Source organism: Corythoichthys intestinalis, chromosome 1 (assembly GCF_030265065.1).
Source record: "Corythoichthys intestinalis isolate RoL2023-P3 chromosome 1, ASM3026506v1, whole genome shotgun sequence".
Taxonomy (NCBI): Eukaryota; Metazoa; Chordata; class Actinopteri; order Syngnathiformes; family Syngnathidae; genus Corythoichthys; species Corythoichthys intestinalis.
Window position 1 is genome coordinate 54,984,117 of NC_080395.1, and position 25,346 is coordinate 55,009,462.

Here is a 25,346-nt window from a genome sequence, read left to right on the forward strand (position 1 = left end):
ACAATAGGGTTTGCAAATGTACACAATATTAGCAACCAGGGCACATGTGCCTGGAAATCAACAAGCCCCGTCCCTGTATGCAGCTGCTGTGCTGCTCAGCTGTCAGTGAATATTGGAGTTGTGTTGCTGTGCGTGAGTGTGTGTGCAGTGCCAGTCATGAGATAGGAGTGGCATAAGGTGGAGCAAACAACTCCACTTTTCAGCTATGTCATTTAGATTATATTTTGTGATAAAGTTGGTGTTGATGGTTTGTTCTAGAGCTGCACAGTAGGGCTGGGCGATATGGCCTTAAACATGTATCACGATAAATTGAGCAGATTTATCTCGATAACGATAAATGCCGATAAATTCGCCCAAGCGGACTGTTATATAATTTGAAAATCTGAATCAATGCATGAAATACAGATTAACTATTTCTTGTTGATTTATTTACCAGCATTCAATTTGATATACTGTATTTAACAATTGTACATGCAGTCTAAACATTAAGTTTATAAAAATGTATTGTAAGCAATAAGAATTCAAGTATGAACATTTATAACAGCGTGTATGACTTGAACAATGTACATTGTCAAAATCAATATGCCTGTGCAAACATGTAATTGTAACACAAATGACTTGCAGCTTGAACAGTACACTTCAAAAAGACAACTTATTGTTAATGGCTGCTGTGACATAATTATTAAATACAAGTGTTTACTTTATGGTTTAAGGGTCCCCCCCCCCCCCGCCCCCACAGTGCATTTTTTAATAAATGCACGCACAATAAAAATAGCTGGGGCCATTTCTCGGTCATTATAAGTTTTGCCGTTGGATTCTACTTTATGCTGAATGCTTTACCATCACAAAAGCTATCAGAGGAATCACACACAGACAGATACAAAATAACGCCACATAGTAATTGCTAGATGCAGTCCGTGCCCAATCCACTCATTAAGTTCAGCCGTTTCGACAATGTTAGAGCCGCTATCCGACTCCATAACGTTCATATGTAGCGTTAGCCGCTAGCTAGCGTTAGCCTCGCTACCAGTAGAAAGCACTGAAAGCACCATCTCCGGAAATCGTGAGAACAAAGGAGGACAGCGGGTGAAAGCCCGTCTGGATGCCACCAAGAGTCTACTAAATGTCGGTTGAAAGTTTGGTGAACCTCCCTTAAGCCACACTCCATCACGTTTTGCTTGTGGCGTTAGCTGCTAGCGTTAGCTTACCGGCCTTTTGTTTGATTGGTTTCCTGATGATCACGTGACTCCCTACGTAAGCACATTCACTGCTTTCTTAAAGGGGAATGAACATAGACGAACAACACAGAATCAAAGCGGGATGAAAAGACTATATTTTCTTGTTTTATTAATTTACCGAATTTACCGACATGGTCAAAATTACGTCGGTCATCGTTAAGAATTTCGGTGACGGTAAATTTTCGGTTTACCGCCCTGCTCTACTGCACAGTATGGGAAAACAATGCAAAATGGGTGTCGAATTTCATAATGCTATTTCATCTAATCATATAAATACGCTTCTTCAAATATGGCGCAATCCACAGGCTGGGTGAATTCTGATCCCACTGTAATTGTGGTTAATCTCTGTAGTGGCACAAACATTTACACTCATAACAATTGTAAATCTGTTAAGATAGAAAATTATGAATTCTTGCTGTTCATCAGTTACCTAATTCATTCATGGTTATGTGTACGTCAAAAACTTTGAAATTGCTTTAGTCAATAGAGCAGTATTCAATGGAGTGTGGGAGTAACAATGTAAATTTAGTGTATCCTGATTGGTCAAACTTAAATGAACACCAAAACCTTTCAACAAAGCTTACAGTGCACCTGTGGCCAAGTTTTGAGACTCTGCACCAAGGGTCGGCAACCTATGACACGCGTATCAGCACTGGCACGCGAAGGGTTAACCAGTGACACGCGAGCACATGGCAGAAAAAAAAAAAAAAAAAAAAAGCGCCTTTAAGCCTAAAATTCAGGCATTTTCAGTTTGCTCGCCCTGTTATTTAGGGGCTTTACGGGAGCACCCCTCCCACCCCCACTACCTATGGCGTTATATGCGAGCAATAATGGATTTTGATCACACTTCCAGCTCTTCCTCAATTTCTCGATTCCAGCGCTCGTCGGATTTTTTTCTCTGCACGCTCAGTCCGGACCACTTTACTTTATGTCACGTAGCCAACCAATCAGAGAGCTGGCAGAAGTACACTGTGTTACCAATCTGCACTTTTTGGTAACTGCGGTGCTTTCAACTCCGCACCGTAGTGTGTAGTGGACCGGCGATTAACGTGGCTCGTTGTTGTCGATTCGTCCGGTGCTTACTTCGGAGAGGTGGCGATGTGTATAAAAACACAGTGACGCGTTGGATGGCATTTTGCTGGAGACTTTTATGAACAAAATAAGAACCAGCATGGGACACAGCCACTTTTCACTGCGCTCTCCACGCAACTCTGTCTCAACACCTTGCTTTGCTGCCTCTCTTTTTCTCGCCCAGATGCCCACTTCTTCTTCTATGCTTAACTTGTAAGCCGGTCATACTGTCGGGGACAGCGGCCCCTTGGGAATGCCGGTAACAACTGTTTGGCTAGTTATTTCCGCTAGCTCTGTGTGTGCATTATGCCTCAAGCGCGTTGTGTGTCACACAACAATTGTCAAACGCAACTATGAGACAAAACATGAAAATTCATGGAAAAAAGAGCCAGGGATCACATTAAGGTAGGCATCTTTTATATTTGTAATATAAAATCTAGAATTGTGCATAGAATTCACTGTTTAGGGTGCTAGTGAGCAAGACAAAATGTAAGAGTCTTCGGTTCTGACTTTGAAGGTTAAAACAGCCCGCTCTGTCCTGTGAGAGACCTGCACGGAAAATCACTCCTGTTCACCTTTTCTTGCTGGGGTGTGTGTGTGATATGTTTACGTAAGATGATGCTGCTGTTATTACTGTTGCACTTATTTTCAAGTTTTGATATTTTCTACAATATGCATTAGAGCTGTCCCGACTAGTCGACGTTGTCGATGTCATCAATGACTTAAATGGGTCGACGGGCAAAACATACCGTCGACGGGTAATGAAGGGTTAGGAAAAAAATTACATGCGGATAAAGTTTAGAATGGCGGGCGCTCGCGATGCAAGCGGTTGTTACTAACACCCCCAAGGGGGCCGCTGTTATTTCAATGTGACCGGCATTGTCAGATTGAGCAAAGAGGAAGAAAGTGGGCGAGCGAGAGAGAGGGAGTGAGATCGGTGAGTTGGGAAAGTGCGCGGGTAGCGTGGAGTTCAGTGGCTGCAACCCCTACATTTTTGTTTTGGTCAATAAAAGTATCCAGAGAGAGCCATCCGACGCATCTCGGTGTTTTTATGCACGCCGCCGCCTTCGTGAGGAGGTAACGGGCCGAAACGACGACAACGAGCCAAGTGAATCACAGGTTCACTCCTCACTACGGCGAGGAGTTGAAAACACCGCCAATTACCAAAAAGGGCAGAATTGGTGGCACGTGAAAGTGGCATAAAGACAAAAAAGCGGACCAGAATAGCCAGAGCCTGGAATAATTTCAAGGAAAATATGGAGGGTGCCATTGTGTGTACTCTTTGCTAAACTGAGCTCGCATACCGTAGCAAGTCGGCTATGAATGAACACCTTGAAGCGCCGTCACCCAAGTATAATTTTCGAAGACAACAAGAAACAACAAGCCAGCGGATTGTAAGTCCATACAACTTTCTAACAATTTTTTAAAATGGAAGTTACCATTATGTGCGTCGTATCAACGTGCATTTTTATTTAATGAAATAATTAATGTATATATAATTATATAATATATTTTTTTTTAATTATTATTAAATTTATTAAGATCACGGAAGCTCCCACTTGGGGAAAATATATACATACATCCTGTATATACATAATATAATAAAAATACAGTATATATGGAAATAGCACTGGCCTGCTTACTGTAATCCATGACTGCACTGATGTTACTTACTTTATATTATAAAGTATCATTGTGTATATACATATGGTAGTATACTATAAGATTAATACTATATACTTAATTTTTGTTACTGGGAGTATGTGTGCCTCTTATTCAAAATAGTTGTGGTAATATTTCAGTGTGCCCTCTACTTAATCTATTTTCAGGTTAAAACAAACAAAAGTTGAACAGAAAAGAATTTAGGTGTTCCAAAATGTTTTTGTGAATTAATAAATAAGCTTCAACAAAAATTTCATTATTAAAGTAGTTAAAAAAATATATATATATTAGTCGACTAATCGTAAAAATAGTCGGCTGACTAATCGGGAGGAAATTAGTCGTTTGGGACAGCCCTAATATGCATTTATTTTTTAAATAATTGATAAAGAAGAATGGTAGTTATAGAATTTCAATATATGTCCATGTTGTTTTCGTTGGAGTAAAATTACAGCTCTGTTGGATATAAAAATTTGGATGTGCGTCGTTAATCTTGGTGTGGCACACTGATTGACAAGAAATATGATAGTGGCACTTCACACCAAAAAGGTTGCTGACCCCTGCGCTACACCATTTAGTAGTAAGAGAAAGTGGCTCAAAACTGACTGCGTGTGTAGTGTTAATTTATCACATTTTTGCAATATGAATATTACACAGGCCGTGATGATGATATATCTTTTTCGATATATTGTGGATTGCTGATTTATTCGCAAATTTCATGTATCCTCTCTACCAAAGATAGTGAAGGGTGTTTCATTTCTATTCTGATTGTAGATTGGAAACATTTGGGTCTGACAACAAAAGATGAATACAGGCTATGAGGGTACTGTTTTTTTCTGTTTCAGTGTCGTGGCTACTACTACCACCACAATTTAACGTTTCAAGATTTAGTTAATTATTTATATGATATTTTTTTGGACATGCATTTTCTAATGGGTGCACACTTTATTATATGAATTATATTTATTAATATAAAAGGTATCAACCCAACTGACCTCCAGACACATCTCGGTGGCCGTTTAAATCAGGGAGGACTCGACTAACGACCACATGAAAGAGGTATGACAAATTAACCAAACATTGTCAACTTAATAAAACGACAACAGATGGAAAATATACATACTGGACTGTCTCAGGAAATTAGAATACACAATATTCTAATTTTTTGAGACAGTCCTGTGTATATATACAGGACTGTCTCAGGAAATTAGAATACACAATATTCTAATTTCCTGACTGTCTCAGGAAATTAGAATACAAAATATTCTAATTTCCTGACTGTCTCAGGAAATTAGAATATTGTGTATTCTAATTTCCTGAGACAGTCCTGTATATATACACAGGACTGTCTCAAAAAATTAGAATATTGTGTATTCTAATTTCCTGAGACAGTCCAGTATATTCAAACAATAATTAACTAATGTGCATTTAAACAAACAGTGAAAACTTTATTCCAAACAGTCATAATTAAATCAACTTAAATATCCCCCCCTTCAGAATGGTCGGTGCCAGATCTTACACAGCTGTGGTCGATACCTCAAATTGGCAAATAAAGTCCAGTAAGCTTTCAGACAAATATTAAAGGGATCCTCTACCTTAAATACATGTAGGCTGTAATAAACCACAATTGTTCTCTTGTAATTAAATATGTTGTTAGAAACACATAAAATGTTAAATCAATGGCAATATTTTATAATATTTAGTACATATTTTGACCGATAGTTGGCGCCATGTTTTGCGGGCTCGCAGTGATGACGTAAATGGGATTTTTCCAAAGTGTAGCGTGTACAACAATTGCGTATTGCTGCCTAAACTCGCGAAGTAAAATGCCACGATTTGCTGCTTCTGGATGCAATTTCCAGTTAAATGGAAACAAGGGGAGGGGAGTGACGTGAGTGGTCAAGGTGGAATTATTTTTTGTGAATAAATGTGCATAAGTGAAAGCTTCTCCTCTTTTTGGTACTATTATGCACGTATCCTACCTACCACACGTTACAACTGGCGCCCGAACATTTTTCCTGGATCCTCAGTCAAGTAAGGGATCCGTCTATTTTCTAGATCGGCTGGTCCCCCCTGCAATATTGGTTTCGGATTCATCTATTTTTTTGATTCGTCGGTCCCACAGCGGCTTTTCGGATCTCTATTTTTTTTATTCAATGGCCTGATCGCGTTTGGAACATTTCCATGGGCTCGGTCTTCACTGAGAGTTTATAATGTCAATAGTCATGAAAATAAAAATGCACGAACGACAAGGTGTGTTCAAACGTTTGGCCCGTACTGTGTGTAAAGCACACGACAGCTCTGGACGCTAAAAATCTACATAATTATACTGGGCTAAGTTTGAAAACGCAATAGTCTACCTTGAAGATCTGCTCTCAACAGCATACACTCTCTCGCTCCGTTGTCATTGAGACGCACTTGCTGCGAGTGCATCACCAGTTTTGCCCAACTTTTGTCTTATCAGGTTTTTGCTGCACCGCATTTTGCCCTGCTGCTCGTCTTGTGAACGACCGACAGTGCTGTTCTGCTCTTCACTTTTCAGATCTGGTTCAAATAGGAAGGGCAGAACTGACGACATGTTGGGAAAGCTAACGAGTGACACGCTAGAAGTTCGGCAACGGGCCCGTTGACGGCACGCACTGCGACGTAACAAGAATGGTGACCTATCACTTAAAATAATTTTACAAACTTTATTGAGACAAAAACATCAAGAGGGGTTTTAAATCAAATTATTATTACTCATACCAACATTTATCTTTTAACAATTACTTTTCTTAAAGATTGAGGATCACTTTAACTAAAGTGTGCACCCATTAGAAAATACATGTCCAAAAAAATATCACATAAATAATTAACTAAATCTTGAAATGCTAAATTGTGGTGGTAGTGGTAGCCACCACATCCAGATATTTATTTTTAGGTGGTTTCAGTTTTTTTTGTGGGATTTCTACATTATGTTTACTTTTCAACAGGTGAGCTGAAGCTCTATTGTGCTATTGTATGTTTCTTATAGGTATATACTGTATGTACAGTATGTATTTATGCATATGTTTGTTTCATACATTATATTTTATGTTTATTGTTGCTGTAGGATTTGAGCATCACGCCAAAACCATTATACTGCCAATATACCGATTAATATGCAAGTGGTAACAGATCCCACTTTGCTTTTTTACTAAGCAGACGACTGCACGACTAGACTTTAAACCACATTACATGGTGCATAATTAAAACATTTAATGACAATGACAACTAATAAATTATGATGTAGGTGAACAGGGAGTGAATACCACTGCATTTGAGAAAGAATAAGCCACAAACAAAAGCAAGGGAATTGGCCATTTGCCAACCGTACATGAGTGATGCATGCAAAACAATTGAAAATACTGTGAAAACAGCTGTATTCAAACAGAACAAGGGATGCAGTCCACACAGAACACAGACGACACTATTCATCCCAATGTTAATTCATTATTGATTTTATGCTAACTTAATATAGTCATAGAAGTTAAAACTTCTCAGATATAAATGTAGATAATTAGATATCTTGACTTTTGAGCAAACGTGCATGCTACAGTGCTGCTTCTCTTTACACTGGATAGTTTTATGTTCTGAACTTTTTGATGCATTTTAACATTTCCGATAGGTCGGTTTAATGTCTTTAAAAATAAAGTGGGTGGGGGGGGGGGGGGGCTTTGATAATAGTAATATATATACATATATATATATACACAGGCTGTTAAAATTGCTCAGGTTATTCCATAATTTCCCTTCTGTCTACTTTCAACATATGAAAGTTTTAAAACTGTTTCATCATTTAAAGATAGATTCAAGTCAAGATTTTGCCGATTTAGGAGTATTTTAGATAAAAAGTTAATTAGGTTCGCTACAACAGAGCCTTCCAGGGAAGTCTACTGCTTTAAGATTGCGGCTGTTTACTAACGCCAACAAGTCTGTCATTTCGCATCTAGTTCTATATACATGTGATATCTACCCTAGCATTATGTGCCGTAGTTTGTAGCAACTGGGCATTGTTTGTAGCGGCTGTCGCAGTCAGGTATTATTGTTTTTTTTAACTAGCGGCAGGATGTTCACTCTCGGTCTGTTCCTCATTGCGTCCCAAAGGCCGCGCTGACTGTGTTTTAGTTCCGCTTTACCTGGCATAATTAAATAACCAGAACTTGGATGATTGTGAATCGTTCTCAAGTCTTCCACGGCCGAATTGCAAATAATCGAAGAATCGGAAATTTTGCACGCTTCAACTAGTTATATAGTGCAAATCGCCCCCCGCTGTCTGGGAGGCAAATTAGTTTTGAATTTCAGGGGACCGGGGATGTATTGCAGTGAATGGATTGATATTTTTACCTCTACCTGAAAGTACATTTTTCACTTGGAAATCTGGTTTGCTATTTAGTTTCACACGAATCATTATTTAAAGACAAATATTAGATATTTAAGGAACTTTCGGGCAATAGTTTAGAATTTTTATAACCTTTTGAAGGTCAGCCATTGTTTTTTGTTTTGTTTTGTCTTTTTTTTGTGTGTGTGTGTTTTTGTTTGTCTTTAAAGCAGTGAGCAATTGGACTGCTACTAAACCTGAGAGGTGTACATGCTGCAATATGCTGAATTGCAGGCCTCCGTCTGACCGCAGAGGGAGTGGCTCCTGAAGATGAGATAATGCAACTTTGGGGGGGGGGGGGGGGTCTCGTGTGTGTGTCTATGATACGTGTGTGTGTTTATGGACATGAGAAACTATCAAGAAAAGGCCTGGGGGAGCAAGATTGCTTTTCTGTCTATTGCCACTATTTTGTGCAGTTATAATTTTATTGACTGAAACTGTTGCTGCTAATGTCATGCCCAAAGCATTAAAAAGGTATGCATGGCAATATTCCTCTCCTGTTCCAGCTAATGTTTTGTTTTGTTTTTAATGGATATTGGCAAAAAACAGTACTTTGATTAATATTGCAACCCTTAAATTGGATGAAGTAAATCCTCCACGAACAGGCCCGCTATATTTAGCATCAGTCAGCAATAGAGGTGGGAATATTGGGGAACCTCACGATTCGATTGTGATTGCGATTATGATTCAGAGGCTATGATTCAGTTATAAATCGAACATTGATGCGTCCGTTGGGAGTGGTCGCCGAGGCCCCAGAAGAGGAATGACAAGATCCATCATAATTATCTGCTGCGGCTTCAGCGAGGGCTCCAGCGTCCGTGCGAAAAATGGCGCATTTCGGCGGGCATTCAACAACGAGACCCAAAGCCGAAAAATAGCGCACTTTAGGTGAATACACCAGCTGGACGAGCGCCCAACTGATAGTCACACGCCATGGACTCAGGCTGATGAAGGCGAGCAGTCCCACGATGCTCACCTTCACCGGCTGGCGTCCGGCGGCAAGCATGGTCACCCACAAAACACAAGCCACCTCCTTGTTAAAACGTGTGATATGATCCCAGTATTGGGCATAATATAAAACACATAGCTTATTCTATTTAACTGCCTGCTCCTCCGTCCAATGATCCCTCGATTGGACTTTTTTTTTGTCCATTCGTCACGGTGAACATGATTTTGAAACCCAAAAAGGTTCACAGCACTCTCCATCGCGTAACAACAAAAGCCTCCAGCACATAGGGCTGGCGTGACGCAAAAAATTAAAGGGAAACACTGTAAATTCCACAGAACTTCAAGAACAAGTACTTAGAGGGCACCTAACGATTCGATTACAATTCAGAGGCTACGATTCGATTATAAATCGATTGTTGATGACCCCGAAGCTATTATCTGCTTTTAATGTTTCTTACATTTGCTACAAAAATTGTACAAAAATTATCTCGGGCCTAAATGAACGACTATTTCTGTTCCAGCACCTTTAAACTACATTCAATTAATTTAATGTTGTGAATCAACTGTTAAAGTAAAATTGCTACCATTATTCCATAATTTCCCTTCGGTCTACTTTCGACATGTGAAAGTTTTAAAACTGTTTTAAAGATAGATTCAAGTCATGATTTTGCAGATATAGGAGTATTTTAGATAAAAAGTTAATTAGGTTCGCTTGGAAGGTTTGCTACAAGTCTTCCAGGGACGTCTACTGCTTTAAAATAGCGGCTGTTTACTCACGCCGCCAAATCTGTCATTTCGCATCGAGTTTTCTGTACATGTGCTGCTAACGCCGCCGAGTCTGTCATTTCGCATCTAGTTCTTCATACATATGATATCTAACATAGCATTATGTGGACGTATTTTGTAGCGGCTGTCGGCAGCACTCAGGTATTATTGTTTTTTTTATCTAGCGGCATGAGTTAAGCCAGAGACGTGAGTTGAGCATTGTCATTACCCGGGTAATGACAAACATGATGTTTACTCTCGGTCCGTTCCTCATTGCGTCCCGAAGACTGCGCTGACTGTGTTTTAGTTTTGCTTTACTTGACATATTTCAATAATCAGAATAAGGATGTTTTTTAATCGTTCTCGAATCTTCCACGTCCGAATCGCGACTAATCTAAGAATCGGAAATTTCGCAAACCTCTACAAGTAATGTGCCCGCATGGTGAAGCGTTCATCCACTGACTTCAACTCCAGCTTCTTCGTCAAACTAAGACTCCGGACAGAAGTCACTCATTTTCATGGCGAAATAGTTGAATAAACATAATGATCACATTCGCACACAGCCAAGCGGGCTGTTTCATTCAGGAGCATAAAACTGCTGCATGTACTATAAAATACAAATGTTATAAGTAAACGGCATCAGATAAAGAAGATATGCACATTTGAATATAACAATAATTTGGCTTTCATCGGGCTAAAAGCTTTACCTGCCTGTTACAAACTTGAGCTTGCCATATTTGAGCATGTTAGCCAATAAATGGAATAACTAAAAATTTGGCTGGATCATTTTGTGCTCCTTGCCAAAATTGACTGAATGAAGCGTGAGCTCACGATTTTGTTCTTTAGTGATGTGTTATAGTATATGTGTATTTTTGTAATGCTGGGGAAATTTTAAATACCATTAATATTCTTTATGTCTCTAAATCACTCCACTCCTCACAACACCGAGGAAGTATATCAATTCCAGATTTCATAAATCTTAGCACAAAATAGGATATTAACTTCAATTGTTTCATGTCCACTTCTGGAAGCTATGCAACGTGCGTTGCAAGCAGTTGCTCACCAAGAGCGATCTACCTGCATCACAGCTTTTTTTCAACCATCAGCGATCAGGAGAAAATAATAATTTGCAAGTTGATAAACATGAGAAATAACTGTGCTTTGTGTCCCAAATTGCTGTGCTGCAGACACCGTGCAACATCCGTTACATACACAAGACGAGAGCTATGTTGCGATGCAGCTTTCAGAATTTCTCATTGTCTGTATACTATCTTTACTGTATAATGTAATGTTTCTGTATTACCACAAACTGTGATTTATCAATCAATAAACCATATTTCAATATATCCACAGAAATAACAAATATTCCACAGAAATGTGACTCATTGGCTAGTTATTGAAAAACATTGGTTTCTGGTGTAGCTGACGGAGGTCAAACCAGTGATGATGTTTTAAAGGCAATTGCTCTTTTACACGGGCCAAATAGCTTTGAATAGTTTTTGATCCTTTTGTAGATGGTCATTTAAAAAAATGCATTTTATGTTTACTAGTATAATCTTTGCCTGGTATTTACATTTGTTTGATGTTCTTAAATACTAAATTTGGGGAAATCATGCAAACAATATTAGAATTTTAGAAGGAGGAAAATACCTTTTGATGATACTGTGCAAGCTCCCAAGTTCCTTCAGAGTGATAGGCATGCTTTCATGGTCACAGGATAGGCAGCCCTCTCTGACTGGCTGCCTCCTGTGCCCAGGGTATTTTGGGCGCAATTCCTTGTTTCCCCACTGACTGATCAAGGTGTATTGTGTGCGGGCATGTTGGTGTAATGGATCCTTCACCAATTGTTTGCCATGTTATAGTGTTTATCTTAAGTGTAGCCTTTGTCTATACAATGCAAATGGCATGAAAAGCATCCCCATCTGGTCAGGAGTTGAATCCATTCAGATGATTTTAGGAGTCCGTGTTGGATTGGGAAGGGGAATGTTGCAGCGTTCGATCAATTGATATCTCTACCTAGCCCTACTTAGCAATAATATTTTCTGACTGCGGCTCCTAAATTCCTACCTTTGCAGTATAGCTGGAACAAATATTTGGTAAACAGGAAGTTGACTGACGGTGCTATGATTTGTCTTGTTGCTGTCTCTCACTGTGTACCAGCAAAAGGGGAGTAGTTTAAACTGTTGCTGTTAATCCTGTGTTGGTTGGCTGGCTATTCTGACTTGGTGATGGCAGTGGGGGTGGTATAAATAGCAGTCTTTGAATAGGATAACAGCAGAAAGAAGAGGAGGGTGGGGGGTAGGCGAGATGGAAACGGCGCCAGTGAAGATAGGAGAGACAACGTCTCCAAGCAGAGAAAAAATACATACACCCATGGTTTCATCTGTTCAGTCATTCAGTCACAAGGATGATTATAGTTGAATGCAGTCGAGAGAGAGAGAGAGAGAGAGCATGATGTGGAGGAGGGGACTGAGTGATGGAATGCATTATTAATTCATGACCCTGAGGAGCCGAAGACCTCTCCGCATGAAGGAAAGTAATATCTAGACAAGAAGCAATTATTTGTATATCACAGTTCAACACAAGGTAGTTCATTGTGCTTTACTTCACACTAAAAATAGGAAAAAAACAAAACAATTAAGAAATAGAAATAAAAACACAAAAACTTAAATTAGAAGATTAAAAACAAAATATGAAACGGCACAAGTCATACATTGCAGATTTGAATAGTAAGAGCAGTTTGGGATATGCTGTAATAAACAATAGTGTTTTTTGTTCCCTCTTTAAAGGAACTAGCTTTTAGAGCACACCTCAGATATTCAGATAATTTGTCCCACAGTTGAGGAGCATAATAACAGGTCACCCTCCTTGATTTTTGTTCCTGGAACACACAACGACTCAGTTTCAGATTACTTAAAGCAGTAATGTGAAGTAAGGTTGGCCAACCATGTTTTTGAATAATATCAATGGCTAAACAGTTATAAGCATATTTTCATTATTTTTTTTAACGCAACCCTTCCAGATTCTTTGTTTAACCCATAGCAACGCCCTTGACAACGAAAATGCTTTTCTTCGGCAATATTCGGAAATCTTCGCAAATTACGTTACACCTAGAAGTGCGAGGGAAGTCCGCCATAGAACAGTATTGTTTGTTGCATTGCTTTTTGGTAAGATGCCACAGCGGTGTGTGGCAATGTTTTGTTCTCACTCAAACGAAAAGTTGTATGAGTGGCCAAAGGATAGCAGGGCACGTAAATGGACATCTTTCATTCGCACGAAGCGAATGAATTTCACACCATCATCGAGTAGTGTTCTCTGCTGCAAACACTTCGAAGATGCCTGCTTCCTTAACCGGTCTGCTTATGATCAAGGATTATCCAAACAGTAAGTGTGATTTTTGGATAGATGACTGATGACTTTGTCAAAGCATAGGATCGGAAAAAGGATCGGGTTTTTAATTTCTAAAATGTGTTTTTCTTTCTTCATGTTAGTACAGCCTATCAGTTTCCTCCTGCTGCTTTTCTTGGTCAGGCAGTGCACTGGAGTTGCTTGTTAAAGTTAACGACGATTGACAGGCGTTGAAGCGATCTTGCCAGAGAAGCTTTGGAGCACTACCTTCAAAGACGTCGCATGCATCAATCATTGTTGAGCTTGTAAAACTCTAGCGGTAGTGTGCTGTGGCAACTCATTTCGTATGTGTGTAAGTGAGCGACTTCTCAGCAGCGCGAGCAGAATTAAGTGGACTCACTCAATGAAGCATTTAATAAAGACAAGCATTTTTCTACTTTTTTTTTTTTGTTTAAAAATAATTCACATTATGAAGGCGGCATGGTTGGACAGTAACATGTAAACTTTTTTTTTTTTTTTAAACACTTTTTTCGGTATATGATCGGGACTGTATCGGCAGAAAATCAGGTGACTCGGACTCTGCTGCAAAAATACATAATCGGGACATGGCTACTATGAACCAATCTGCTAAAAATAAATGTCTTGTTTAGACAGCAGCCCTTTAATTCTGAATATGTTTTAAAAGTGGTAATAAGCAGGTTTTTTTTTTTTTTTTTTTAAAACTGTTGATGGCAATCTGAGTCTATAATTCCAGCAAGATTTCTTTTGTAGCTGTCACATTGAGCCAAGGGGAGTGCTGATATTTGACCTTTCCTTTTATAGGCCAAAAATGATCACCTCCGTCTTTACTGCATTAGCTGGAGAAAATTCTGTCAGATCCATGCTTTGATTTGAGGAATGTATTTACTGCATTTTCCGCACTATCACCTAAAGCCTAAAGTACACCTAAAAGCCTTCAATTTTCTTGAACGCCTATAGTGCGCCTTATAATCCAATGCGCCTTATATATGTATCAATATTAGTTAATCATGTCATGACATTACCTTTAACGCAACTGCATCTAGTGGATGCAAACTGCAATCCCATTAACTACTGCTACGCCTTATAATGCCGTGCGTCCCCTATATATGAAAACTGTTTTATAATAGGCCATTCGTTGAAGGTGCGCCTTGATATGCGGAAAATGCTTTACTCATTGAGATAAGGGACTATATTCATGTTAGGACACTAAAATGTAAAGGTGTGTTACGATAGGAGATGTGATGTTCCATAATCTGAGCGAGAGGACACAGTATGAATATGGAGCCTTGTGGAACACCACATGTGATTTTGGTTTGTATGGTTTCTGATTAACACAAAGAAATCCCTATCTTGTAAATAAAATTTCAACCACTGAAGCATGGTGTCAGTGGGTCTACCCACCGTTTGTCTGCTGAGTAGTAGTATGTTATGATCAACCATGTCACATGCAGCACTGATATCCAACAATGCCAGTACAGATGATTTGTCTGTGTCATCGTTCCAACCAATTTCATTTAAGAGTTTCATAAACTGACTGAAATGAGTTTTTAAAAAGTGCTTTGCATCCTAAAATCATGAATTTGCTCCAAAGCAATCCTTTCAATTATTTTCTCCAGGAATGTCAGATTTGATATTGGCCTATTGTTACTAATTGTCATCACATACTGATTATTATTATTATTTAAAATATTTGTTACTGCAGTTTTCAAAGCCTGTGGAAGCTTTCCTGCTTGGAGAGAAGAATCTGCAGTATGTCCAGTGCTATGCAATTGAAAAGATTTTTTTTTTTAAATGATGCGAGATGCGTGGTCCAAGAAACTAAAATGTCCATGAATGAATAGGGGGACGGGATTGGCGGGCATGAGTGTATTTACTGCTGAACTGGAGCTGCACACAGTTTTCCTTATTGGTAATATTTTGTTTGTAAAGAATGCTGAAAATTGTTACAAGACTTTTTCGATGCCATTTACGAAGGTACTTATGGTTGCGGATTTGTCAGTCTGTCTGCAACAGAAAATGGTGTGCGTGGCATTACTACTGTTTCTATTATTGACATCTGACTACATTGCAATCTGTAGTTCTTGGTTGTAGTTCTGAAACTTATTATAGCTCTCATGATATACCTGGAGTTTGTTTTCTCCATCTGCGCTCTGCTTGTCTGCAGACTCTTCTGTGCTTTAACCAGTGCGGCATTTCCCCAGGGTTACTTCTTTGTGAGTTTTTGTCTTAATTGGGGCAATGGCAAATGGGGAAAACAGTCAAACTACTGGAACTGAAACTATTAACAATTTCGTCAGCTGTAACTGAGATCAGGGTTTGTTGTGATACATAGCTCTTGGTGAGTAATGCATAGGTGTTATACAAAATGCCTTTGGCCTGGCTACCGGTAGCTGTTTCACTATTATCCAACTCCATCACATTCACTTGTAGCGTTAGCGTACTGTCTGATAGCAACATGCTTCTGTTTGTTGATTTTCTGATAGCCACGTGACTTCACACGTGAGCACACTGGCTGTGCTTTTTTAAAGGGGAATGAGCATAGCTCAACAACACATAGTCAAAGCAGGCTGAAAATTATTTTTTTTTCCGTTTCATTAAAATAATTTACCGACATGGTCAAAATTACGTCTGTCATCGTGAACCATCTTGGTAACGGTACATTTTCGGTAAACCTGAATTGCTGAAATACTGTACATACCAATTGAAAATAATTAACATTCATAATTTTAACAAATTATCACTATATAATGTATTACAATATTGCCTTGCTGTACCTTGAGAGGAAAAAAACATTTATTGTGCCGTTGAACTATGAAGCACATAATTCGGATTACCGTACTCACAAATATATAAAGTAGTCACCTGGTTTATCAAATGTTTGAATAGCCTCAGGCATGGTTGCTTGTGCTACTGCCAATAGTTGTCATCCATGTCTGGCATATATCAAAAAATGAAACCTCTTGTGGTCAGGTGACAACGCTCCATTTTTTTCCCCCTTTCAGACGGTTGATGACGATGCAATGGCAGCGTGAATGAAGCTTGGCGTGGGGAGAGCTGAACGATGCCCAAAGGTGGGGGTTCTAAAACCCCCCAACTGGACCACTTCCCACATAACACCGACATGGTCGAAAAGCAGGGTGGGAAAAAGGTAAGCGGGGTAATACAACAAGCCCCCTGTTTTTTGCTTGTTTGTTTTTTTCCAAAAAAGGGAAAAATGGCTAATATCCATCCATTACCCGCCCTCAATGTAATATGACGGGACATTAATAAGTTAGGGAGCATGTTATACATGGGTTTAAAATTGCTAAAAATATTTCTATGTGGTACCTTTGAATGATGACATGTGTACTTTTATTCCAATATGTTATATGTCTAAAGTTACAAATGTGTATATATAATACAGGCAATTTTCGCTGCTCATCAATAATGGAGGTGGCATCACAGGCGCCATCAGATTGATATATTATCTTACCATATCTGTTACTGCATGAGTTTTACAGGTTTGCATTTAGGACATCAAGCCAGGTACATGCACATAGACAATATGGCTTTTTTTGGTCCTTATTGTTTCTCATACTCAAATGAGGTCACCTCTTTGAATCCTATTAATATCTCTATAGAGTTTCAGTAAAAAGTCCAAATGAAGAATCAGAAATTTGAATCTTTGCAATTTGAAATTGATTCAAAATCCTCAAAAATCTATTATTTTCAACATATACATTTTGCAACATCCCCACGGGGTGCCTCACATTTAGAAAACTGCCATGAATGTGATTTGAGATTTGTTTTTCCAAATGTAAAGTGCGTTATAAATAAAATGTATTTTTTATTATTATTATCGATTGACGTTGAAACTTCTCTGATCACACAGTCTGTCCAAAAAATAGGTGACAAGATCATTATTATGTTCATGGAATACAAAGTTGGAATTGGGTACGACGGAAACGAACACTGTAGTCGTCCGGAGCAGTAAAAAATTGAAACGCGAACTTTACAGCAATGTAGTCTTTCAGGGCTCAATAAATTACCTGCATCATCAACATGTATTTGCTATAGTTGAACTCACATACATACACCCTGATGCTATGAAGAATGGTTGTTCGCAACGCTGCATGATATGCCATCGAGCTGGTTCAGGTGACTACATGGCCAGACACTTTTAAATATTTAAAACTGATGGCTCATCAAATTGACTAATTGACTTTTTTTTACTATTAATAATAGACTAGAATCAGATAAATAAATCTCTCGGTAATTAGAAAATACTTTAGGAACAATCGCACTTCTCGGCTTCTATGGCTCTTAAGTGGTATCTACTATATGTTTGGCTCAAACTGGCCACCACAAGTGGGCAGCTAACAAGCCTATAAGAGCACCATGCTCAAAAGGCTGAGCTACACTGCATGCGTCACGGCCAACGTTAGCCGTATAGATTTTGTAAGCATTATAATCAATGTGTATAGTTGCACAGGACCCGTTTGTGTTGCATATCCTTGTGTCTGTGCTACAGCAGTCAAAGAAGATTCACAATTGCTTCTATTTTTACTGGTTGCCGCAAGCCAATTCAACAATCTGGAGTAATGCAGCACAAGCAGCAGCTGGATTTCTATCTGGGTATAGAATAAAATATCTGGTTGATTTTCAACGTAAGATTAAGTCAATACATTGAACTGTTCTTAACGGTATTATTAGCCCCATTGTTCAACTCATGATTCAAAAGGTGATGAAAAAGTGATTCAGTGTTTTGTAATTTTTGGGATAAGGAATATGCCAGGTTATAGACAATGAATCTTTTTCAACAAAATTTAAGGTAAATTAATACAATTATATTTATTAAAAATAATAGGTGCACGATTCTTAATACTCACCTTGATTAATGTGGTACAGCCACGGCTTGAACTTTGCGATTTTTGTCCATGTTGGGTCCCATCTAGATTCCCTGTTTGCTTTATTGCTTAGTTGAGACTTCTCCTACCCTAGACTGTGCGGCAACCTCATCTGCGTCTCCAGCTGTGATCTTGTCTTATTCAGTTTTTGTAAACGTTATTTCAACATTAAAATACAATGCTTGCCATAACCATTTCATAATTTTTAATCCTCGGAAAGTGAGAGCTAATACCTTCGGAACTGACGGGCATCTGCAGCGTGAGAATTAGCATCTGAGGCTAATTAAATATTTCGGAACATGACGGTCTAAATAGTCATTTTGTAAGCGGACCCTCGTCCTCAGGAACTTTTCCCTATCCAAAATAGTGTACTTCAAAATACTCATCTGAAATCACTACAAGTGACAAATGCTATGCTAGGATGTGACGATTCGGGTCAAAGACACACCATAAAGAAGTTACGTCGATGTCAATATTAATGTCGTTTTCACAGGCTTAAACCAGAAGTACATTCATTAACTTCAGAAGCCTTTCTGTGGATTTATCTCCCGATTTTCATCTCTGCGCCGAGGTACTCACTCAGGCGCAAAACTAAAGCGCTTTTCAAAATAACACATCTAAATAGACAATTTGTATTTGACGTGCTATTTCAGACGAATTATGGCAAATAGTGCGTAAAATGAGCTTCATAAATTCATTTAGACATCATGTTAAATCTTTAAATCTTAAAAAAAAAATAATAATAATCTCCAAGGCATGGCGGCTTTTATTTTGGTGTGGTGGTGTGCCACAATCTTCAATGTTGGGGAAACACTGAATAATAATCTGTTGCCTTTAAAAATAAGTGATCACTGTTGTTCACTGAGCATCAGTACGAGCATAAATACATTCATTCATTCACTCATCTTCCATACCGCTTTTCCAAAGAAGTGGATATGGGTGATTCTCATGAAAGCTACTGTATACATCACTGTAATGAAGGACATTTACCAAAGGTATCTTAAAATACCAGAATGCTATGATGACTAATTTTTTTTCAACAGTTTGAGCTCCCTAATTTTATTTACAGTAAATATCTAATTTGTTAATATCTCAAAACATGTAATATTACACATTATGGTAATGCTCACATGTGGCGGGGAAGTCGGCATACATAGAAAAATAAACCATTAACAATATAAAAAAAAGGCCAAACAATCTTACCTTGTAGCCATCTTTTGCATTGCTTGGGTTATAAAAACTTTATTAAAAAACAAACAAAACAAAACAAAAAAACAACTGTGATTATGACGAGATGAACGCAGTGCAGCAGTAATGAAAGCTCCTTGCTTAGACACGGGATTCCTTGTATATTTTTTATTCTTGTTAAGAAAACATGATAGTTTATCATTATCTGCTAAATCATATTTATTTAAACATGTTCATACCGTATATTTTTTAATTGATTGAATCCTGTATTGAAGCGTAAACTCAATGCCGTTCATGGACACATTACAGTAATTAATTTACGACTGTAAACTCGGTTAAAATACATACAAAATACGTCGGTTAAAATACATACAAAATACTATTTTGGTAACAAATCATGGACTCGGCTACATAATAGACATACAGTTGTGGTCAAAAGTTTACGTACACTTGTGAAGAACATAATGGCATGGCTCTCTTGAGTTTCCAGTTATTTCTACAACTCTGATTTTTCTCTGATAGAGTGATTGGAACAGATACTTCTTTGTCACAAGAACCATTCATGAAGTTTGGTTCTTTTATGACTTTATTATGGGTTAACAGAAAAAGTGATCAAATCTGCTGCGTCAAAAATATACATACAGCAACATGAATTAGCAATTTTGGTGACTTAGAAAGTTGTGTCAGTGAAATGAGCTTCATAGCATGGCCTCTTAACTTCTTGTGAGTGATTATGAGTGGTGCGCTGGTGACTTCTCTGAGGCCATTTAAATAGGGCTCATTGGATGCAAACGCCCACAAACGCTACAATCGGAAAGTCAAAAGGAGCTCAGCATGGATCTGAAAAAGCGAATCATTGACTTGAACAAGTCAGGAAAGTCATTTGGAGCCATTTCAAAGCAGCTGTAGGTCCCAAGAGCAACAGTGCAAACAATTGTTTGTAAGTATAAAGTGCATGGCACTGTTTCGTCACTGCCACGATCAGGAAGAAAATGCAAGCTATCACCTGCTGCTGAGAGAAAATTGGTCAGGAGGGTGAAGATTCAACCGAGAATCACCAAAAAGAAGATCTGCCAAGAATTAGAAGCTGCTGGAACACAGGTGTCAGTGTCCACAGTCAAGCGTGTTTTGCATCTCTATGGACTGAGAGGCTGCCGTGCAAGAAGGAAGCCCTTGCTCCAAAAGCGGCACCTTAAGGCTCGACTGAAGTTTGCTGCTGATCACATGGACAAAGATAAGACCTTCTGGAGGAAAGTTCTGTGGTCAGGCGAAAGAAAAATCAAGCTGTTTGGCCACAATGCCCAGCAATATGTTTGGAGGAGAAAAGGTGAGGCCTTTAACCCCAAGTACACCATCCCTACCGTCAAGCACGGTGGTGGTAGTATTATGCTGTGGGGCTGTTTTGCTGCCAATGGAACTGGTGCTTTATAGAGAGTAAATGGGATAATGAAGAAGGAGGATTACCTTCAAATTCTTCAAGATAACCTAAAGTCATCAGCCCGAAGATTGGGTCTTGGGCGCAGTTGGGTGTTCCAACAGGACAATGACCATAAACACACATCAAAAGTGGTAATGGAATGGCTAAATTAGGCTAGAATTAAGGTTTTCGAATGGCCTTCCCAAAGTCCTGACTTAAACGCCATTGAGAACTTGTGGACAATGCTGAAGAAACAAGTCCATGTCAGAAAGCCATCAAATTTAACTGAACTGCACCAATTCTGTCAAGAGGAGTGGTCAAAGATTCAACCAGAAGCTTGCCAGAAGCTTGTGGATGGCTACCAAAAGCGCCTAATTGAAGTGAAAATGGCCAAGGGACATGTTACCAAATATTAGTGCTGCTGTATGTATATTTTTGACCCAGCAGATTTGATCACTTTTTTCTGTTCACCCATAATAAAGTCATAAAAGAACCAAACTTCATGAATGTTTTTTGTGACAAAGAGTATCTGTTCCAATCACTCTATCAGAGAAAAATCAGAGTTGTAGAAATAACTGGAAACTCAAGAGAGCCATGACATTATGTTCTTCACAAGTGCATGTAAACTTTTGACCACAACTGTAGCAATATTTCAACTAAAACTGGGGAGGGGATGATTTTCATGACTATATCACTAAAATCTTCAAAGAGATAGTTTAGGTTTGCTTCATGAGAATCACCCATATAACACATTAAAAATGACACACATAATGCACATTTTGGGACTGAATATGAAGTTTGAGTGTTCTTCTAATTCAAGTTATGAAAAAAAAAAAAAAAGAAAATTAAGGTCATACCAGCCAAACACTCACTTTAATGTATGCAGTGAAGGAAGTAGGAGTAGGAAGCATTTCTCTAGTTTGACACACATACAGTCTTGTTATTTTCCTCAGAGCAAAGGGTACCGACTGTTTGGATACAAGCAGCAGCAGCAATAAGAGACAAGGCATAGAGGTGCAGTTTATGCAGGCGTAGATTTACAGCCCTCTGCAAAGGATTGCATCAGACTCTGGCATGGAGGGAGTGAGGGAGGGACTGAAGCACACAAGGGCGAGTGGAAAACAGTGAAATAAAAAAATAAAGAAATAAATTAATTAATTAAAACATCAACAGGAAGGATGCCGTGTGAAAGCACATCTGAGATAACCATACAAAAATGGCTTTGAAAATACAAATATCTTATAAAGGCGTCCCTCGTGTGTGCAGTACTTTTTTTTGTTTTTAACTTATTGTACAGCTTCTGATGTCATGTCATTGTTAAACATTTTTCAGCATTAAAGCTTAGTATTGCTGAGTGTAAATAGAGATGTTGTTTACAAGCTGAAAATGTTCTCTTTTGTATAATGACATCATGATTTTATGACTGAGGTAGAGCAAGGGGAGGAGTTCAAAGAGCTGGCACAAAAATCAAACATCCCCTGTGGGATGAGAGAAGTGCTGAATTTGTATGAAGGGGTTATGTGCATGTGTAGAGTAACCCAGTCATCCAGATCCCTCCCAAAAATTCCAGTCTTTAACTGATCTGATACATCCTAAAATATTACGTATTGTTTTTCCACAGTGTCTGATTTAAAGCAATCATAGGTAACTTTTCAACTTAAAAAAAAAAAAAAAAAAAAATCATAACATTTGGGATGATACGTCAACTGACAACTAGTTGAATGATGCCTTTTATATCTTGAGGGAGTCTGTATCCCTTTCACTGGCACTAATTAACTTTGAGGAGGGTGGCAGAAACCCTGCCACACAAACAAACTACAAATGTGCCGACTGCTTTACAGCATTAATCACTTTCCTCTTACCCCATTCAGTATAAAGATGGAAGTCGATGTGAATGCTTTAGTGCAAATTCTGCAAAGATGGCAGAGCAACAAAAGAAACAAAAAGTTTTGTCTGAAGAGACAAAAAAGACATTGTGATGCTAAAAGCATAAAAGGACACTCAAGAACAAACATTGGCCCGGCTGTCAATTGCTGGCATGAACCAGGTCGGGGGGGCGGTGGGGGAATACAGTACAAAATCAAACGTTTCAACTTCTTCATATGCTATTGTTCAGATGCAACTGGATTCATTACCTCATTACTATTCATCCTTCACACACCCGCTGGAAACGGAAACGTCATTTCATCGATCTGCAGGCGACCGGGAAATCAGGATTTTACACTTCGATATACCAATTTTGAGCATAATAACAAATCCGGGAAATATTTAGCAAACCAACTCGAACGTAACAAAGAAAAAACATTAATTACAACAATACAAGATTCAGCCGGCATAATAACACAATCACCAGAAAAAATAACGAAACTTTCTATAGCTACTACAAAAACTTATACTCGGGGACAAACGATCATAATGAAGACATTGACCTATTCGTTAATAATCTTGACATCCCCCAAATAACTTTAGAAAGCCAACAATTGCTAGATACCCCACTTACCCTCGCTGAATTATGGAATGCCGTAAAGGACATGCCAATAGGTCGCGCACCGGGGCCCGACGGGTTCTCGACATCATATTTTAAACACTTTTGGAATATGCTGGCACCACTTTTGTATAGAATGGTTCAAGAAATCAGTGCCAAGGGTCAAATTAGAGACAAGATGAACACTGCAGTAATCAAACTACTGCCAAAAGAAGGGAAAGACCTAACCCAACCAGCAAACTATAGACCAATATCCTTAATGAATACAGATATTAAAATTATTGCAAAGGCTTTAGCTACTAGATTAGAACAAACTCTTCCCACAATAATTCATAAAGACCAGACCGGCTTTATTAAAGAACGTAACTCTACAAACAATATAAGACACTTGTTAAATCTTATTAATATTGCACAGAATTATAAACAGAAAGCAATTATCCTCTCTTTGGACGCAGAAAAAGCATTTGACAAAGTCAACTGGTTTTTTCTCTTCAAAGTTTTGGAAAAATTTGGCTTCGGTGAGCCATTTATCCGCTGGATAAAAATATTCTACAATGCCCCAAAAGCCACTGTAAACACAAACGGGGTCATTTCACAAAGTTTCTGTCTTCAAAGGGGAACTTGACAAGGCTGTCCACTCTCACCCCTATTATTCGCTCTATTTATTGAACCATTAGCAATTGCAATAAGACAAAACGCTAATATCAAAGGGATCTGCTCGCACACATCGGAACACAAAATTAACTTATACGCAGACGATATACTTTTATATCTAGAAAAACCAGAATCCTCCCTACATGAGACTTTTGAACTAATAAATACATTTTCACAAATATCAGATTATGCTATAAATTGGTCAAAATCAATTATAATGCCCTTATCAACAAACTCATGGAATCCTGCAAATCAAAATCACAATATTCCAATAGGGAATATAAAGTATCTTGGAATCAACATTTCACCAAAACTTACAGAATTAACTAAACTAAACCATACACCCCTCCTAGCAAAAATATGTGAAGATTTGACACACTGGAATAATCTACCCATCTCACAGCTGCCTCCTCACCACAGGCCCTGCCATCCCTGCACCTTTTTTAAATGCACCACACACATCATACTCCACAGGAGAGCTCCGGCAAAGGGCGATGGGACGGGCGGCTGGACAGAAACTCCATGCTGCGGTCCCACTGCCCCAAGCCAAGCTCTCCTATTTTAATGCATACATTGCACTGCCCTCCGCTCACACCCCCATCACGGTGCTGGGTGATGGCTGCCAATCGGGAACCTGGCAGCCACAGTAATAGGGTGGTAGGTGGGTCCCACACTTTTTCTATATGGCGTGGCTCCCGGGGTGTGGCCTCCCCTCTGCCTCGGCTGCCGGCCGCGGGAGTGGGTTGGGGGGTCGGGTCTCCGATCTTGCATCGCCCCGTGGCAGTTCCTGGGCGTTCTCCTGCCTCCGCCTTCCCCTCTCTTCTCTGGCTGGGCATCCGCCCTGCGCCCCGTCGCGGGTCGCTGGCTGGGCGCCGGTGTATCAGCGGGGTGTCGCCTGCACCGGCGGGGGACCCTGCCTTGCCTGGGGCTTGGTGGGCCGCTGGGGGTCCCGTGGCGTGCCGTGCCGGTTGGGGGGCTGTGGCTCGTGGCCCGGGTGGGTGGGCGGTCGGGGGTGGGTGTAGGCGTCGGGTTGGTGATGCGTCCCCTCCTGCCATCCCTGAAGGCCGGTTGATGGGCGCGCGGGTGGCGCGGGTGGCCCGGGGGACCACCCTGGGTCCCGGGGGGGGGGACGGTGGCTCCTTTGCTGGGCGGCGGGAGGAGGGATGGGCTGCGCGTGGCCCCCCATACCCCCGCCCGCCCTCCCTCCCCGGGCTGGCTGGGTGGGGGCCGTGGCCCTGGGTTGGCGCCCGCGCGGTTTCTCCGCCCG

General features: G+C 39.6%; 1 protein-coding gene across 2 annotated transcripts in view; it reads left to right on the plus strand.

The window, feature by feature from the left end:
- ankrd11 (ankyrin repeat domain 11) overlaps window positions 1-25,346 on the plus strand; it is a 200,521-nt gene that overhangs the window by 131,211 nt on the left and 43,964 nt on the right. For both annotated transcript variants that reach the window (XM_057831488.1, XM_057831496.1), the window contains exon 3: window positions 16,452-16,597. In XM_057831488.1, the coding sequence (XP_057687471.1) occupies window positions 16,511-16,597 (87 nt within the window). In that variant the 5' untranslated portion in view covers window positions 16,452-16,510. The remainder of the gene's footprint in view (window positions 1-16,451; window positions 16,598-25,346) is intronic.